This window comes from Amblyomma maculatum, chromosome 1 (assembly GCF_055883805.1).
Source record: "Amblyomma maculatum isolate TAMU_Amacu chromosome 1, ASM5588380v1, whole genome shotgun sequence".
Classification (NCBI taxonomy): domain Eukaryota; kingdom Metazoa; phylum Arthropoda; class Arachnida; order Ixodida; family Ixodidae; genus Amblyomma; species Amblyomma maculatum.
Window position 1 is genome coordinate 2,996,014 of NC_139344.1, and position 18,499 is coordinate 3,014,512.

The 18,499-nt window shown below is 45.2% G+C and overlaps 1 protein-coding gene across 1 annotated transcript in view; it reads left to right on the forward strand.

The window, feature by feature from the left end:
• SLO2 (slowpoke 2) overlaps window positions 1-18,499 on the forward strand; it is an 86,911-nt gene that overhangs the window by 48,996 nt on the left and 19,416 nt on the right. Inside the window, exons 17-19 of the mRNA XM_084587610.1 lie at window positions 6,729-6,830; window positions 17,187-17,270; window positions 17,899-18,030. Coding sequence (XP_084443736.1) covers window positions 6,729-6,830; window positions 17,187-17,270; window positions 17,899-18,030 — 318 coding nt within the window. The remainder of the gene's footprint in view (window positions 1-6,728; window positions 6,831-17,186; window positions 17,271-17,898; window positions 18,031-18,499) is intronic.

The following is an 18,499-nucleotide window of genomic DNA, read 5'->3' on the forward strand; positions in this document are numbered from 1 at the left end:
TATTAAGTACGTGTAGGAACGACAGATGCTGTAAAACTAGATACCATCATATCTTAATGTAATATAATTCGCTGGTAGCCATACAAGTCGTTACGTACAATCACTAACACGTCATTTGCGGACGTCAACTTACAGGTTTGTGTAAATTCCTGATCTAGAATGTTTTGTGCATGAAGATCCGTTTGAGTGCTCCTAGATGTAGATGGCTACTATACAGTGCATGCAGGACCTCGGCGCTCGTGTGGGTAATAATCGTGATGCATGAGCACTTCCATCCTTCCGCAAGAACCATATCAGCCAACAGTGTCAAAAAAGATAGTCCTTCGCGAAAACAATGAAGGTCTGATTTCAATGCGAAAGCATTCCTTGGCTGATCAGTCACGTAGTCTGAGCCTGTCGGCAAACGTTTCCGCAAATGGGTCGGCACTAAAGCAAAAAAATCGTGTCACCACCAGTAATCAAACCAACGTCCTTCCACTCCACTATCTTCAAAGAAACTGCAACTAAAAGTCATTCCCTTCATAAATGTCCTTTAGTTAGGGCATAATTCGGCAAAAGTAAGTTCTTGGTGGCACGGCAGGCTCAGCTTTGCGATCCAGATGTGCGTCTTCCACGAGCCATGGAGTCCAATAAGGAGACTCATGTCATAAGATTCGTAATCAGGTTGAGTACTTATAAGGTATCGCAGACTACGAATTTAGAACCAAGTCTTTATTTAAAGTTGTTTTCAGCATGGCCCAAAGAAGAATTAAATCTTTGCATTTAATGAAACAATCTTCAATTATCTCCGGTACATCACACAGACGGCAGTCGGCCGAACATACAATTTGTTCTCCCCCCTATGGAGCCATACGTTCACAGGAAGAGCTTCGATGTGTAGTTTGATTTAAAGAAAAACATTTTCTTGCGAGAAGAAATCGGCCTTTTGAGCATTCGCTTCAGCAGACTTTGGCCCCTTAAGACCAGAGTACAAAGAACGGTACAAAGGTGGATGGGGAGAGCATCGTTATAAGTTCCCTCTATAAACTTGCGCGAAACAATATAAGTATTCAATCAAAGCATGATTGTAAAAAACCTCACTGAAAGATAAACATCCTGGTACATAGGGGCGGTCAGTAAAACGTGAAGAAAACACTAGGTTCGGAAGCAGAGTCAAAAAGTTCACCTGCAAGAACGCTCTAATAATCGGATGGTAACAATCACGAAAGAACAATAATCGGGCAACTAAATGCTTCAAATACAGGTGCACTAAGTCCAATCGTCCCGCACAAACAGGCCTGAATAGGTTATCTCGTCTGACCGACTCAAGATTTGATGATCGAATAAACGTTCCAAATATTCGATGAAGACGCTCGATGAGACGTCTCGCGCAAATATTCGATGAGACGTCTCGCGCAGCACAGGACTTGGAACGCATTATAAATTGTTTTCGCCAAAAACATGCTGCAGGCCTGGACCCGACCAAAGTTTGAAAGCCGGTGGGGCACAAATGAGCATAATAAAGCTGAATGACCGGAACCCGCTCTCTTCAGTAATGGGCACTTAATTTAAATGCATGCAGTGGAAAGCCGGCATTTTTTGGAGGCATACATGACCATTCCACTCCTGCATATAGGGGCGGTGTCAAGCCTCACGAACCAAACCAAAGGCCAGACCTTTTGGAGTGATTCATCAAAGCACCAGAGACGATGCCAATGTTTTCTGTTGTGAATGCAATTTTGTCGATGCTATAGGCTTATCAGTGAAGAAAAAAGCAAGATCGGCAGAATATGCAGTCACTTTTACATCATTTCCAAAATGAAAGAAGCCATGAATATTGCTATTTAGGTAAATGACGAAAAGCAGCGAAGAAATCGGACAGACTAGTTTCACAGAAGAGTGGATTGTTACGCGGGCCCATTTGCAATTAAGGGAGTCGAACAATTCCTGTAACAAAGATGCACCTACTTTAGTACAGCAGACTCTACATTCGCCGCTCTAGAAGAGAAAGCAGGAATCAGTGGCGAACACGCTCAAATGCTTTTGCGAGGTCGACCTGAAGCAAAGCAAATCTGATCATGGGAGTAGTAGCATGATTCAAGGAATGTACGCGCAATGTGTACATTACTTTGAATAACGAGGCCTCTCAAGCCGCAAGTCTGGTGAGATCCAATGAGAACCGATACTGCGGACTTAGGCGATTTGGAAAAAAAATTGAAAAATTTTCTAGTTACAATTTGCCAACGTGATGCGCATATAGCCTTCCACTGAGCGTAGTGTCTCTTGATCAGTACTCTTTGGAAGTAAGACTGTGCGACATTTTGTAAAAGGCTCAGGAAGGACCTCGACGTCAAAACTCATCGCCAAGATGTGTAACAAGATAGGGGCAAGAACGGTTTTAAAAGATTTGTAGATTTCAAAATCTCATTAGGGCCAGGCGTTTTTGAGAGAGGTAACTGATAAATTGCTTGCCCTACCCCCTGCCGCGCCAATATAATATAATAATCATCTTCTGATAAAGGTGTCGCCAGTGATGTGAAACGCCAGAAAGGTTTCGCTTATCGGGAGAGGCACTGGTGCCATTACACATCAATCACAAAATCAGCTTTGCAGTCGCATGACGCCGTTCATCTAGCAAAGCTTGTCGCGGCGGGCGTTCGCAGCGAATTCAAACCAGGGAATCATTCGATGGCTCCGCATCGTGCCTTTGGAACTCACTTTTGACGTCAGCAGTTTCATCTGTATAGAAGCCATGGGCTTCACATTCCTATTCATACAAGTTGCGCAAGCTTTTACTAACTTGCCTGTTCCTGATGTTTCCTATTAAATGATTTAAGAGAGCCAAGTTCAATAGTTATAGCACCTAATTCCCCTGCTTGAACATTTCCCATGCTGCAAACAAGGGTACACTTCCAGATAAACATAATTGCAGCTGTGAACGCCCTCGAATAGTAAATTCGTGGTGATGAGTTTAACGGCCAAATAACCCATTACGGTCTAAATTTTTAATTGCCATTTCCTGAGAACGGGTTTGTAAGCGCCTTCTTCAGCGGTAAGACTCTGGAGGGCGCTGCGGGAAAGGACAGCAGGAGTATAAATTAATAAAAAATAAATAAAATAAAACAAGAATTAACGATCTGTCTATGAGTATAGGTTATGACGTGTTTCAAAATGTGCGCATACAAAATTCGAAACAAAGACAGTGAATGGTAGTCTCGTGCGACAGGGGCAGCAAATGCGCCTCCAATTGCCCTTGCTTTATAGCGAAAAACGCCTGCAATAAACGGAAATTGCATAAACAAACGAAAATGCAGCAACCTAATCGGCAACAGTAAGAGAAATGCTTTCACATTACTACAACTAAGCAGACTCGAGTGCACCCTTGGAATTTCTGTCACTTATTGGACTTGACACCTGCTTCACCGCTGCTATACGCGCCGCATTCCATTCTTTATTTTTTTTTTTTTTCATGCAAAGCACTCTTATTACGTGAGAGCGTGTACAGCTTGCTCGGTCGAAAAGCTGTCGCCATGCCCCAATTTCGATTCGAGTGTTGCTGGAAGTGTTCGTGGTAGATAAAATGGCGGCCTGTAGTTGAGGCAAGGACCCTTCCCGTACGGCGCGGTGCACTTGTTCGCCGATAATGCGGACAGATACTGCGCCTTTACTTTCCTATAGATTAATTTGCGAATTGAGCCTAGGTATCAAGCGAAGAGTGAGACAGATGTTGCGTCTCCATCTTCCCCAAAACCCTATTCAACAAAAATAGTTTTAAAAGCCTTGCCGCGGTGGCTCAGTGGTCAGGGCGCTCGACTGCTGAACCCAAGGATGCGGGGATCGACTGCCGGCCACAGCGGCCAATTTCGACGGAGGCGAAAAGCAAGGCGCCCGTGTGCTGTGCTACGCCAGTGCACGTTAAAGAACCCCAGGTGGTCGAAATTTCCGGAGCCTGAGTCGTTTTGGGACGTTAAATCCCGAGAACATAAACCTAAATATATTTTTAAGAAATTCGGGGAATGAAAAGGCGGTGTTAAAGGCGCTATCGTGTTTACCCTTAAATCGAAGCTTGAGCGTCGCCCTAATTTCTTTTTTTCTCTACAAGAACCCCCTGCGTGCTACGGCAGCTGCTTCCCATAGCGCGGCTCCTTTTTTGTTTAATTTCTTTCGTTTCGTAATCTTATTTGTTAATGAAACTATAAACTGAATTCCTGGGCATTTTACGAGGCAAAAGTACCTCGTACAATTTTATGAAACGCACGTTCCATTCTAGGTTGCTTCTAGGGGAAAATTCATTGTATAAGTGCCGAACAGAAAGAAGTAAACGCTTCAAGCAGGCTGCAGCCTGAGAGACGTTTAGTCCCCCTGCTCCGACATACATAATTGCCCCATATTTCCTCATGACAGTACCTCCCTCCCACCATGGTCGCTTATTCCTCATAAAACCCAACTCGACGACATTTACCTAGCGGCGAATAGTTGCGGACTCTCGCAGTTGCCATCCCGTTACCTTTTTGTTGAACGCGAACAGTGCTTTTTTTATTTTTTTTTATTTTTTTTTAACAGCGGCCGGAGTAAAGCGTAGCGATTAAGGGACGCGCACCATGAATGGGCTGGCCAGCTGGGCCTATACCACCATTTAGGAGCTTCTTTTCGTCGGTTGCATGCTTCTGGTGTCTGGCATTTTATTACGTATTAAGAGATCACTCTCCCAAACGGCCCCAAGAGAAGTTCGTGACTGGAAAAATGTTTCTGAGGTAAAAAGCGAACACACACGATTATAAAAAGAACAGGCCTACGCAGCCGTAGTTCTTTTTGCTTTGTTTTTTTTTTTTTTTAATGTTTCTATTTTGGTTTCATCTAAGCTCGCTTCACGCTGGGATTTTGCAATTTCCTTGAAGCAGCACGTGCAATTGAACATCCGTGACCGCGGGCTGTAGGTTTGAGCAGAAAGCTAATTTCGTACTGTGGTAGGTTGCAACAAACTCTTTCTACAGCTCGTTCTTTCTATATCTTCGCGCAGTTAGAGGTAATTACGTTTAGAAGTTTTGCAATTTCTTAATATTGCTCGCAAAAATGATAAGGCCCGTATCAGTGTTTATTGATTTAACTTTTTTAAAACAGACTTTATTTAGGCTCTTAAATGAGTGGGAAAACAAAAGGGACCACTGTGCAAAAAAAAAAAAAAAAAAAAAAAAATGGAAGACATGCGTACTGCAGCAGGATAAAGTACATTGATTGTCAAAGAAATTCGCACTGCGATACACGTTCAATTTTTCGCATCTAAAACACCGGAAAGAAGAACCACGAAGCGACATTAAAAAAGCAACACGATATTCAAAAGGCGCTAATAATAAAAAATATTAAACTTAACACTCGCGCTGAATAAAACAAGACTCGGTATGACTTAATTGTTTTACATTTTATTTCTCAAGAAAAAAAAAAAGATAGCTCTGCAATTTTCAGGCAGGGATCAAGAAAGATGACGTCCAGGAATTCGTGAGGCAGACTAATTACACTCTCCGATGAATAAAGAAAAAAGTTGGAGTTTGAAGTGCATCTCGGTACAAAGAACTGGGTGACATTAATGTAGCCGGAGCTGAGTACATATTTCAACGAGGCCATTTTTTTTTTCTTTTCAGGCGTCGCAAAAAAAAAAAAAAAAAAAAAAAAAAAAGAAAATCTTCTAATACCTTGCTTCAAAACGTACAGGTCTTCTCAGGCATCCCCTCTGATGCCAATGGAAGGTGCCAAGTGCTGCTGCATGCTTTCAAACTTTGGCTGCACACGCTCTGCTACCTACCTGTGTATTGTCCCCGTGCATGCGCGTAATCACTCTCAGGTGCAGCTAACAGCGTAATAGTTTGCTTAGTTTGACAGAGGGTCTTAGTTACCGTCTGTGGCTGGCAGCTAGCGCAGTGGCCACCGCGGCTGTAAAGTTAGAGCTTGTTATCGCTACCTGCTGCTTGCGGCGCATAATTTTTGTTAGAATGTTTTTGCTGATCAGAGGCGTTGGTAGCAGCGCTATTTGTAGCCCAGAGAGGCTAGGAAAGACGCCGTGCCCCTCTTTTTTTTCTTTAACCAACTGCTTCTTGAATGCTACTGGCGCTTTCAAAGCCTGTAACAATTTTCTTTTTTAGCCTCTGCAAAGCCTTCCGGCCGCAAACGTAATATATTGTCATTTTTATCTTTATTCTGCTTCCTCGACATTGGCAAATTTTCGCGCGCTTCTGAGTAGCAGACGCAAAGCAACGTTGTCAGACGCCTTGAAAGAAACTGCCAGCCATGCAAGTATACCGGTTTCTATCACGTGGTTCGCATTACTGCTAGCAACTGTTTTCTGTGCTGGGCCATTTTTTACGATCTAATATCTAGCCCACGATCTGACGCACTATTTTTCGCATATTTTTTCTGCAGTTTACGAGCAACGAAGAATGTGACATTTTGAATTCCTTCTTTTCCGCGCCAGCGCGCGTTGCTAGTAATAAATTACTTGTCGTGTTTGCTTTCTTTGGCGTGTGCGCACTAAATATCCTGCTTGTCAAAACATGAGACAATACAACGTAAAAGATACTGTTATAATATGCTTCACGAAGTTGCCTGTCAGATGCCAGTGTGCCTATGTTGATTCGCGAACACACACTTTCGCATGTCTTGCAGCACGCTTCTTATCTATGTGAGTGTTGTAGAGTTCAGGTTTCCAACACACTTTGTTCGATTTGTGTTCTATCCCCTCCCTAAATACCACGCAGAGAGAGAGGGACCGTGGTTCGCACATATCGTACATGTTTCGACTCCCATTCGCCGCGGGCAATGTGTTCAGCGCGAGCATGCTGGACACTCTCTTGTACCAGGTACGTGCTTCGGCTAGACCGCACTTCTGAAACGCATTTACGGCATTGAATAAGTGGCATGCGACTATGTATCCGGACCTTCCCCTTACACCCCCCCCCCCCCCTTGCCTTCTCCCTCTAACTTCCTCGGGTGAGACGGTCGTGTTTCTATTTTTTTTTTTTTTGCAATCAAATTTATTGATCTTTTTTCACGTAAAATGATCCCTCAAGGTCTTCAAGGAAAGAGGTGATGAAGGTGGATGGAGCTGCTATCTAGAACGAAGCCTGTAGAAAGGATTGCTGGTAAAAAAAAAAAAAAGAAAAAAAAAAGATGTCGTTGAATTTTGAAAAAGGCATAGAATTTGAAAGACTTTAGCAGATTATCATAGAACGGTGTGCCAGTTTTGCAATACTACGATATCTTGCACGTCAGCTTGTAGAATACTATGTTTATAGTAATAAGAACCGCTCCTTTCAGGAGGCTTATCTTAGCTTATTTCATATCCGCGATTGTTCGCGAATGTTTACTTTTGCATTAAGTCCCCACGAAGGCCCAACTGCCGATATTAGTCGTGAAAGAGTAGAAAGGAGGGGGGGGGATTTTGTCACTGACATCTTCCACAAGTGCGCTGGGCTTTGGCTGTTCCCACGCGCTCGTGAGACTACGAAAGGAAACGGCTTATTTGGAAATGGGTTGAGCCAGTGTAGTTAACAGCGTCTCTAGAAAAAATGTCCCCGGAGGAAAAGGCCCCTGAGGAAGCGGCCTCTAGGAAAAAACGTCCCCAAGGAAAAAATTGCTCTAAGAATGATGTCTTCGGAAACTCACTTGCAAAAAAATTGCACCTTTTATTGAATTCCTTCTTTACATTGAGAATAAATGTAACCCATTGTATGGAATCTGGGTGTTCTAGGTTCCTGACATGTTTACAGGCATTGTCGTAAAGGCACTGCGAAATCAGGATGTAGACGAGCCTTATGTGAAAGTACTGGAAGATATGTATAGTGGCTGCACAGCAACCATATATAGTTCTGCATAAAGAAAGTAACAAAGTTCCTATAAAGAAACGGTTTAGGCAAGGAGACACAATCTCCCCAGTACTATTCACAGCTTGTTTAGAGGAAGTATTCAGAGACTTGGAATGGGAGCAGTTAGGGATAAGGGTAGATGGAGAATACCTCAGTAATCTGCGATTTGCTGATGGCATTGCCTTGCTAAGCAACTCGGGGGATGAACTGCAAATAATGATTGATGACCTAGAGAGGAAAAGTAGAAAGGTAGGCTTGAAAATCAATATGCGGACGACTAAGGTAATGTTCAACAGCCTCGGGAAGGAGCAATATTACTATATTACTCAATATTGTATTGGGCTCTCGTGACAGCGTAGTGACAGTAAAGAGCCTTGCATTTTTTTTTTTTTTAATAAATATCTTGCCAGCGTCGGCAGCCTGGCGCTGCAGTGCCGGAAGACGTAAGGGAGGAGAAATTATTACGAGGACAAGAGCTGACTGACCATTCCCGCTGCTGAAGGCAGCGGCGAATTTTGTAAGCTGTTCCGGACTTCCAATTAATGGGAAACAACTCCTGCAAATCATCGGCTGTTATTCAGCGGACATCCAAGAATCCCTGACCGTTTTATCCATAGCGCGGACGCGATACCGAAAAGAGCACACAGTTGCGATAAAGAGTCTAGCACGCTCAGGAAATCGGTTGCAGTCATTACCTACGGGAAATTAAACTCATTGCAGATGCCTTTCGGGATCAGCACAAAGTGTAGTTATAAGTTTATTAGCGTTTACCCAAGCCCGACCATAAGACTACAAATTTTAGCAAAGCTTTACCCGGGAACGCCGCCTATCCGAGGCAGTCGCTCTACAAACTGAGCTAACCCGGAGAGCTAGCAGATCTTATGACACTGCTGTTACGACCAAGCATCCGCAATTGCGCGCTCTATTGTTCGCCTGTGGGCATGGATAAGTTTTGTGAATATGTGGTGATGGTCCAATGGCTCTAAGTGAGCCTGTTTCCAGGAATCCTGTTTTGTAAGCATGTTTTGCTTTGTGGACAACCTGCAAATGCCAAATTGACCCTGTCAAGAGAACGTCTGGAAAAACACAAAGAAACGTCCCCCTGCGGGAAATAGCAGGAAGTGCTTTCTTTCTTTTGTTCACCCTTCCAGTCGAGAAGTGCTATCCTCCAGTGATGAATGCCTCCTATCCAAAGGAGACGACAGAGTGACATGTCCGCTGACGTGCAGGACAAGAAAGGAGCATGACTCATACGGCCATTAAGTGATTTCCCGGGAATGCAGGAAAGATTTGCAATTGTCGAAAAGGGACCATGTTGGGAGCCCTATGCGGCGCCACGTGCACTCGGGTTTCTGAGAAGTAAAACCCCTTTTCAGAACCAGCCTGTGGTTTCTTTGCTGAAGAATAGAAATGTACCTCCTCTCCTCGTCGTTCCCAAGCTTTTCCCGCCAACAAGTGATCACGCCCAACGAATGAATGCCGGACCAGTCAGTGCTTCAGACCATCAGTGCAGTGATGTGTTCGATTGGATGCCGATACCTGAGGGGCGTGCCCTGGATTTGGTTGGTCAGCATCTTCAGAGAGGGGCTGGACATAGGGAGTTTTTAAGGACGCTGCAGAGCACGAAATGTCGCTCTGGGCCCTGGGTAAACGGCTCATCCAGTCGCTTCTCGCTATGAACTCTTAACGCTTGTCATTTTGCTGATGTACCCTTCTTTTTCGTGTAAATAATCTTGTAAATAAGTTTCTCAAAGTGCCATTAACCCTGCTTGTACATATTTCACCAACTTCGAAGATTCAATCCTACTTCAACCCCGAGTCTCTGCACGCTACCAAGTGAAGGCCGGGTCGACGTAGCCCCAGCGTCACGACAACTGGTGGCAGCGGTGGGGTCTGAATCTACAAGCACAACGACTGGTGACCAGCGTTGGGATCTGAATCTACAAGCCACAACATCTGGTGATTGGAGGTGGATCTGAAGCTACAAGCCACAACATCTGGTGATCGGAGGTGGCATCTCAAGCAACAAGCAGGCGCAACAATCGGCCAACAAGAGAGCAGCTCGGAACATCGATCGCATGTGTGGGTGAGTGCTTGGCTTTTCTTCTGATGTGGACCAGGTTCTAGAACAGGGTTAGATTTTAGAACTGGTAAAAAGTGTTGAAACGCCTTTAGGTTTGGTAGTTTGCACAGTTGTTTTGGAAGTAGCCGACACTCGGAGCGATCATGGACCTACAAAAGCTGCAGAAACCGGACCTGTTGCTATTGTGTGAGGAATTGGGAATTGATACAAGTGGTTTGGCACGAAAACCCTTGATTATAAAGGCAATCACTGATCTGGGAACCGATGATGAGGAGCTCAGTGAAGCATGGAACCTCATCGGTCAAAAAAAGGAACAGCTCAGACAGCAGAAAGAGCGTGAAATTGAAAGAGAAGCAAAAAAGCTGGAGCTAGAAATTGAGCTCCGGAAATTAGAACTAGAGTTGAGCAAGAGGTCGGGCGATTGTCCCCAGCTAGCGGTACCTCGTCTCAACAAGGAGGCAGATTTCAAGATGTCAAAGTACATGCAGCCATATGTGATATCAGGGGATATCGGTCTGTATCTGGCTAACTTTGAGCGAACTTGCGAAAAACTGTCCTTCCAGCGAGACACTTGGTCTCAGAGATTATTGACGGTTCTGCCCTGCGAGGCAGCGGAGGTTGTCGCGCGGCTAAGCAAGGAGGACGCGGACAACTACGAGAAGGTCAAAGCTTGCCTTCTGAGAAAGTATAGGCTTAGCGCCGAGGCGTTCAGACAACGTTTTCGGAACGCTACTAAGTCCAGGGACGAGAGTTACCCTGAATTCCTGTACAATTTAAGAGTCAATTTGGGCGAGTGGCTAAAGAGCACTGATTCCTACAGTGATAGGGACGCTGTAGTCGAGCGAATTCTTTTGGAGCAGTTTTATAACTGCCTCCCAGAAAAAGAAAGAAATTGGTTACAGGACCGAGGCGAAATTAAGTCGGCAACTGAAGCTGCCGAACTTATTGAGGAGTATGCTTCGCGCCGACAATTCAGCAACCCAGCAGTGGATAGGCCCCGCAATCCCAAGTTCAGTGTAAATAACCGTCAGAAAAGGCACTTTGCTAGAGTTGGAAACGAAGAAATGAAGGTTTCTTCAGGCAAATTCCCTAGAAAGGACGGCAGTGAGAAAAGTGGGGAAGTGACCAACGCGCAGAACACAAAGAATAAGCTTGAGGCTAGGAAGCCGCTCACATGCTTTAGGTGTAATGAGCAGGGTCACATTGCCGTCAACTGCCGGAAAGAAAAGTTTGCTTTCTCGTATGTCAGTGACTGCGATGAAAATATGCAGCTTTTAGAACCCTACCTGCATGACCTAGTAGTCAACGGGAAGCCTTGCAAGGTACTGCGCGATTCGGCCGCAACGATGGATGTTGTCCATCCGGCGTATGTGTCGCCTTCCGACTATACAGGACAGTGTGCATGGATCCGACAGGTAGTTGAGGAACAGAGTGTGTGCTTGCCGATCGCGAACGTGGTCATCGAGGGCCCTTTCGGCGAGTTAACAACCGAGGCTGCCGTTTCAGGAAAGCTTCCTAAGTGCTATCCGTATTTGTTTTCCAACAAATCGGACATGCTACTGCGAAAGAGGGGCATCCTTTTCGGAGACAGAGTTGTGCAAGCCTTAACACGTTCAAAGGCGCGAGAACTAGCTACCCTGCTCATACCAGCAAATTCCACAGCGGAGGAAGCGGCAGTTAAAACAGTGGTCGAAGCGGAAGATAGCGGGTCAGAAAACTTTGAGAGCGAGGCATCTCAGATAAGTCAACTTGAAAGCGAGCTTGATGAGACGCGCAATGAGGACGTTATTGAGAGTAACCTCTTGCCGCCAGTGTCTAGTAATCTCACGAGACTACTAAGTGGAACCCGAGAGGACTTAGCTATGGAGCAAGTCGTGGTAAATCTAACGTTAAACCTTCCCGAGGAGATGGGGGACAACTTGATTTGCCTCAGCGGAAAAGGAAGCAACGCTCAGGAGCTTCTCAAAAAGACGGAGCAGAGAGGAGAACTAAAGAAATCCCAGCTGTCCGATCTGGGCGAGATAATAACACAGTTTGAGGCCTGCTTCGTGGACAGGCCAGGCAGAACTGATTTGACTGAGCACGATATTGAGCTGACTTCAGACGTGCCAGTGCGATCAAGGTGCTACCGATTTTCTCCAAGGCAAAGAGAAATTCTGGATAGGGAAGTAACTCGCATGCTGGAATTGGGAGTAATAAAACCCTCGGAAAGCGATTATGCTTCGCCTATGATCTTAGTAGAAGCTCCAGGTAAAGACCCTAGGCCTGTGGTAGACTACCGAAAGCTAAATTCTCTCACCAGGGATCAAGTGTATCCTATTCCGAATATTGAGGAGAGAGTAGAACAGGTCAGTAGAGCGGCATATGTGACTACGCTGGACCTTACTCGAGGATACTGGCAAGTACCGCTCACTGAACGCGCCAGCAGATACGCGGCTTTCGTCACTCCGACGGGCAGCTACCAGCCAACAATGATGAGTTTCGGGCTCAAAAATGCTCCATTTTGTTTTTCCCGACTCATGGATAGGGTTTTAAAGGGGTGTGAAACATTCGCGGTGCCTTATTTAGACGACATTGCGGTTTTTTCCGACTCATGGGCGGACCATATGGTACATCTAAGAGCTGTACTGAGCCTTTTGCGTCAAGCTGGACTAACCGTAAAGGCCGAGAAATGTTGCCTGGCAAGGGCGACCGTGGACTACTTGGGTCACAATGTAGGTCAAGGTTTCAGGAAACCTAGCGAGATTAAGATTTCTGCGGTAGCAGACTATCCGCGGCCGAGCACGAAGACGGAAATTCGAGCATTCCTAGGTCTGACTGAGTACTACAATCACTACATCCCTAACTATTCAGCTTTGGCTAGCCCTCTGACCGACGCTCTCCGCAAGACAGAACCGACAAATGTAGTCTGGGACGAACAAAAGGAAGCCTCCTTCGTAAACCTGAAGGCTGTGCTGATTAGCCGACCGGTATTGCGAGCTCCAGACTATGGCCGAGAATTCACGGTCCAGTGTGATGCCAGTGATCGAGGGTTAGGTGCTGTTCTCTGCCAGAGAGATGACGACGGTAATGAGCACCCCGTGCTCTACTTGAGCAGAAAACTGAGTACTAGAGAGAGGGCTTATTGCGCGTCAGAGAAAGAATGCGCTTGCATTGTATGGGCCATTCAAAAATTGCAGTGCTATCTTGGAGGGGCCAAATTCACCGTAGAGACGGACCATTGTCCCCTGGCTTGGCTGCAAACTGCGACATCGAAGAACAGTCGCCTTCTTAGGTGGAGCTTGATTTTACAGCAGTACAATTTTGAAATAAGATACAAAAAGGGGAAGTTAAATGGGAATGCGGACGCGCTTAGCCGCTCTTTCTAAGCGGTCCGAGATGTTCCTCACCATGTATCCAAATTGATAATCAGGTTTTTTTTTTTCGTGCGCTTGTATATGTGTGACTATGTAAAGCAGCACGTTTGGTTTTCTAGGAATACGTGGGTCCTGAACGTCTTGAGAGTGGGCTTTTCTCGAACAACAATGGCAGTTTTCTTTTAACCTGGTCTCTTCAGACGGGAGCCGAGTGCTTGCTTCGACATGCGGTTGAGTTTCAGACAGCTCGAGCAATTTGGCCTACAACAATCAAGACAACGCGACAAGCAACAGCGAGCTTCAAGCGTTCACGTGCAGGCCATTAAGTCGTCTCTTCATGCAGCAGCTGGGACTGCTGCCCTCCGAGACTCTTCTGGCGGGGGAGGAGGCTGTTACGACCAAGCATCCGCAATTGCGCGCTCTATTGTTCGCCTGTGGGCATGGATAAGTTTTGTGAATATGTGGTGATGGTCCAATGGCTCTAAGTGAGCCTGTTTCCAGGAATCCTGTTTTGTAAGCATGTTTTGCTTTGTGGACAACCTGCAAATGCCAAATTGACCCTGTCAAGAGAACGTCTGGAAAAACACAAAGAAACGTCCCCCTGCGGGAAATAGCAGGAAGTGCTTTCTTTCTTTTGTTCACCCTTCCAGTCGAGAAGTGCTATCCTCCAGTGATGAATGCCTCCTATCCAAAGGAGACGACAGAGTGACATGTCCGCTGACGTGCAGGACAAGAAAGGAGCATGACTCATACGGCCATTAAGTGATTTCCCGGGAATGCAGGAAAGATTTGCAATTGTCGAAAAGGGACCATGTTGGGAGCCCTATGCGGCGCCACGTGCACTCGGGTTTCTGAGAAGTAAAACCCCTTTTCAGAACCAGCCTGTGGTTTCTTTGCTGAAGAATAGAAATGTACCTCCTCTCCTCGTCGTTCCCAAGCTTTTCCCGCCAACAAGTGATCACGCCCAACGAATGAATGCCGGACCAGTCAGTGCTTCAGACCATCAGTGCAGTGATGTGTTCGATTGGATGCCGATACCTGAGGGGCGTGCCCTGGATTTGGTTGGTCAGCATCTTCAGAGAGGGGCTGGACATAGGGGGTTTTTAAGGACGCTGCAGAGCACGAAATGTCGCTCTGGGCCCTGGGTAAACGGCTCATCCAGTCGCTTCTCGCTATGAACTCTTAACGCTTGTCATTTTGCTGATGTACCCTTCTTTTTCGTGTAAATAATCTTGTAAATAAGTTTCTCAAAGTGCCATTAACCCTGCTTGTACATATTTCACCAACTTCGAAGATTCAATCCTACTTCAACCCCGAGTCTCTGCACGCTACCAAGTGAAGGCCGGGTCGACGTAGCCCCAGCGTCACGACACTGCCAGAGCACACTGACCAAGAAAGCAAAATTTAACTGGTCTTGTTCGAAAGTTGAACGGAATCCACCAAAGGGAAGAAGATTCATAATAGCCTTTGCTTAGCAATTAATCAAAACAAACGCTCTGAAGACGCCATATCGTCTCCAGTGTGCGGGTATACCCGCACACTCATCCGGAGTGCTTGCAACGGATGAGTGCTTGCAACGTCGTGCTTGCAACGTTACGCCGCAGCGCTAGTCAGTGCATAAACACGCAGCAGATTTAATACATACTCGCAAAAAAAAAAAAAAAAATCTCTTCCAGAACTGGCGATGGCACTTAGTTTGCTTCGCAGGGGTTCTTTCGCACGTAGCTGTAACAGAAAAGCAAAGTAAGTACATACACGACGCTATTTCCAGCAGCATGACCCTCTGATTCTGATAAGCCGTGCACCAGGTCGGCCGAAATCGTGACGTTACGGTACGGTGATTGCGCCCATCTGGGTACATTTTTTTCCATACTTCGTGAATCGGGACTCCTTTTCCAGGGATGCTTTTTCCGCGTCGATTTTTTTTTTTTTTCGGTGGTGTTTTTCACCGGAACTCCGGGTGAGCGTTGGAAAGCTAAACTGCCATCCTGTGCTACATACGATCAAAGGCCCAGTGTTTCACATGGCAGCTCCATTGGGCCTCTCTTTGAAAGTGTGTGTAGCCTAGGGTAATTACTCGTTGTTTGACGAAATGACAGAATACGACAAAGTATTGAAAATGCTGTAGTAGAGTATTATGTAGAGAATTTTCGGCCTCCTGAAAGACTTCACAGATAACGTAACAGCATCTTCTAATTCATTCATCTACGACAAGGCTGGAAATTGACTTCTGCGCAACTCATCGTAAATATACTGAACGTGGAAGCCGCGTCACCGGGCCTCTTCGTCACATCACTTGGTCGTTACTTTTTTTTTTTTTTTTTTCATGCAACTTCAGGCGTAGGCGCCGCTAGAGGCAGTGAATTGCCTTGTTTAGCAGCGTCACTTGTGTAAAAATATGTCCCGCATCAAGGGAAGAGAAGAAGGGGTGGTTACTGGTATAAGACTTCTCCTGAGATTTTCTTTCTATTTTTTTCTTTCTCCCGCTACTGGCGGCCCTAACTAGTAACTTCCTGAGGAATTCATTGATAACAGCTTGGCTTGATGCCTTTCAAGGCAACCTTCCTGATGGGAGGCAAAAAAATGGCCCTCCTTTTACGTCACCTACATATCTATTAACTTTCTTCGCCGCCCAGATGGCGTACGCTAACAAAGAAAAAAAAAAGGGGGGGGGGGGGGTGCAGAATGGTTAGGATATACTCACAATATCGTTTCTCACGAGCTATCATCGTGAGCCGCGCTACTTGTGTACTATAAGCATGCAAACGTTTGTGGGGCGGGTGTTCTCGACAAAAAAAAAAAAAATGCACCGCTGTCTCGCCATACAGCAGCGTGTAGTACCAAATGATAAATAATACATGTATTCTCATATCCTTTCGTATTTCAGGCGACTGGATCCCCTGACTGCGCGGAAATAGCGCTTTATTTTCCCCCACACTGGGCCCCGCAGTGTTTTGATGTCGATAATTTACATAAGCCTTTTCGTTAAGATTTATGAGAAAAAAATTCCACGATACTTTTGTGACTGTAATCAGCTGCAGTTGAACAAACGCAGATACTGAAGGTTAGATTTTTAATGATTATCAGGTCGCAAAATTGTCGAACATTAACTATAGCCAGCAGCAAATCCTCCTTGGATCTAGCAGTGAAATGTTGTTCAAGACAGATAGCATATTTCCCGCCCCGATCTGAAATGCAATACTCACTTATAAAGTGCGAAGCAGAGCTGGGTTGCATCACATCGCTAGGTTCATATGACAATGGTTTATTTTCTCGGTGCTGCGCCTGTGCTGGCGGACCGCATAGACCAGAACGCTGAACACTAGTTGCTATTGGGTTTCGTTACCTTCTTTTCTTTTTTTTTTTTTTGCTCTGTACGCATCAAAAACGCAGAAAATGTCAGCAAACACATGGGCAGCTAGTGAAAAGCACGTTTATTACTGAATATTTGCTCATAACGAAGGTCAGCTGACCGACACATCAGTCGGTGTGTTATTCAGCCATTATTGCATTCTTCCTTTTTATTCATCTTTTTGATACTTTCAAATTGAATCAGATTTATGTTAATGGCTCTTTAACTTGGTTTTGCATAATTTGTACGCAATAGTTCAATAGCCACTCTACTCGCTCAGCACCTCTCGAACACATTAGTCTTTTTCTTTCTCATTCCACATTTTCCTGAGAGTTCGCTTTCGTTAAAATCTGCCCGAAGCTTATTCTGAGTCCAGTAAAGTCCAAAATGTCCTCTCGAGAGATTGTAGTGAACTGTTTGGTTGAAACTCTCTGTGGCGTTACGTATGCTACCTTAATGCAGGTGGCAATCCGCTACATGTACCATGGGTTCTAGCGTTATAGGACCAAAGTAAAAAGTTGATTGTGATGTTTTCTATTTTCCTTTTCGCTGTTCCACAGGCCTTCGTCAAAGACTATGTGATAACCTTTGTGCGTCTTCTTCTGGGCGTTGATCAAGCCCCGGGATCAGGATTTTTATCTTCGGTACGTTGGCAATGTTCAGAAAGTCCTGGCATGCTCTCATATTTCGTACGAGAACGTGGTAATATTGGCCACTCATACTATCAGAGGTACAGCTTCGTCTTAACAAAGTGTTGTGTTGTGCAGTGCTAACATGCAGCTATACTAGCCTATACAGTCGATCCTGCAGAAATGCCTTTCGCTCGCGCCATATTGGAAAAGCTGTAGGATTGTTACAGCTATAGTCTTTTTTAAGTGTTTGGCGCTGTCTGATCGTTTGCAACCGGAACATACTTACTCATGCGCATGGCTTATCACGTGCCGTGCACTAGCGCGCGCGCGGAGACAGTTCCGGTCACGCACACACGTTTCTTGTATAAATGTTAGCTGTATAGGTGGAGCGTGAGCACGGGCAGGTAAAGGTACTTATGGCGCTAAATTAAACTTATTTCGAATTTAATCTTTTGCGTTGGTCGAGAGGTCACACAGTGAGCGTACTTTTTTACTAAAGTGAAACTAAGATTCATGGCAGCGGTCGAAGGCTTTACAGGAAAGCTTCAAAGGAAGGCTTCAAAGTGCCGGTGGTCACGGCGACAGTCATAGATCTACGTTTGTGCCGTCAGTTGAATCTTATCGCGTATGTCATCCCTAGATGCGAATTACCAAAGATGACCTGTGGATAAGGACGTATGGACGCCTCTACCAGAAGCTTTGCTCAACCACGTGCGAGATTCCCATTGGAATCTACAGGACACAAAGCACGACGAACCCCGAAGGATCAACGGTGGGTACCGATTAGCACGAGTTTCCCGCTCAGTCAGTTCACCCAAACCTCCGACACTCCAAGGCCTAAAGTTATACTCAGCTTCTTAGCTGCGGAGGCTCAGTAGAAGCGGAAATAGATCGAATGTTTTCTCCTTCTTTTTTTTTTTTTTTTTTTTTTTTTTTTTTTTTACATTGCATCAGTTCTTAGCATGCTAAAACTAAAGCGCACTCTTCATTCTGTTATGAATTTCGTTCCTTCCTTTAATATTCATTTGCTGCCTTGCCAACAATTATCGCCTCAGATATGTATATATACTGCACTTACGGTCTACGTGTGATTTCATGTTTCATCTGCCTTGAAGTGCATTTTACCTATTCTGTTGCAAGCAATTTTCGCTTGCCCCGATGACAGGTTCTTTTTCCGTTTTTTTCCCTTAGAACAATAGTTCGTACTTTACGTGAATTTGTAGTTGTGTCTTATAGTTTTG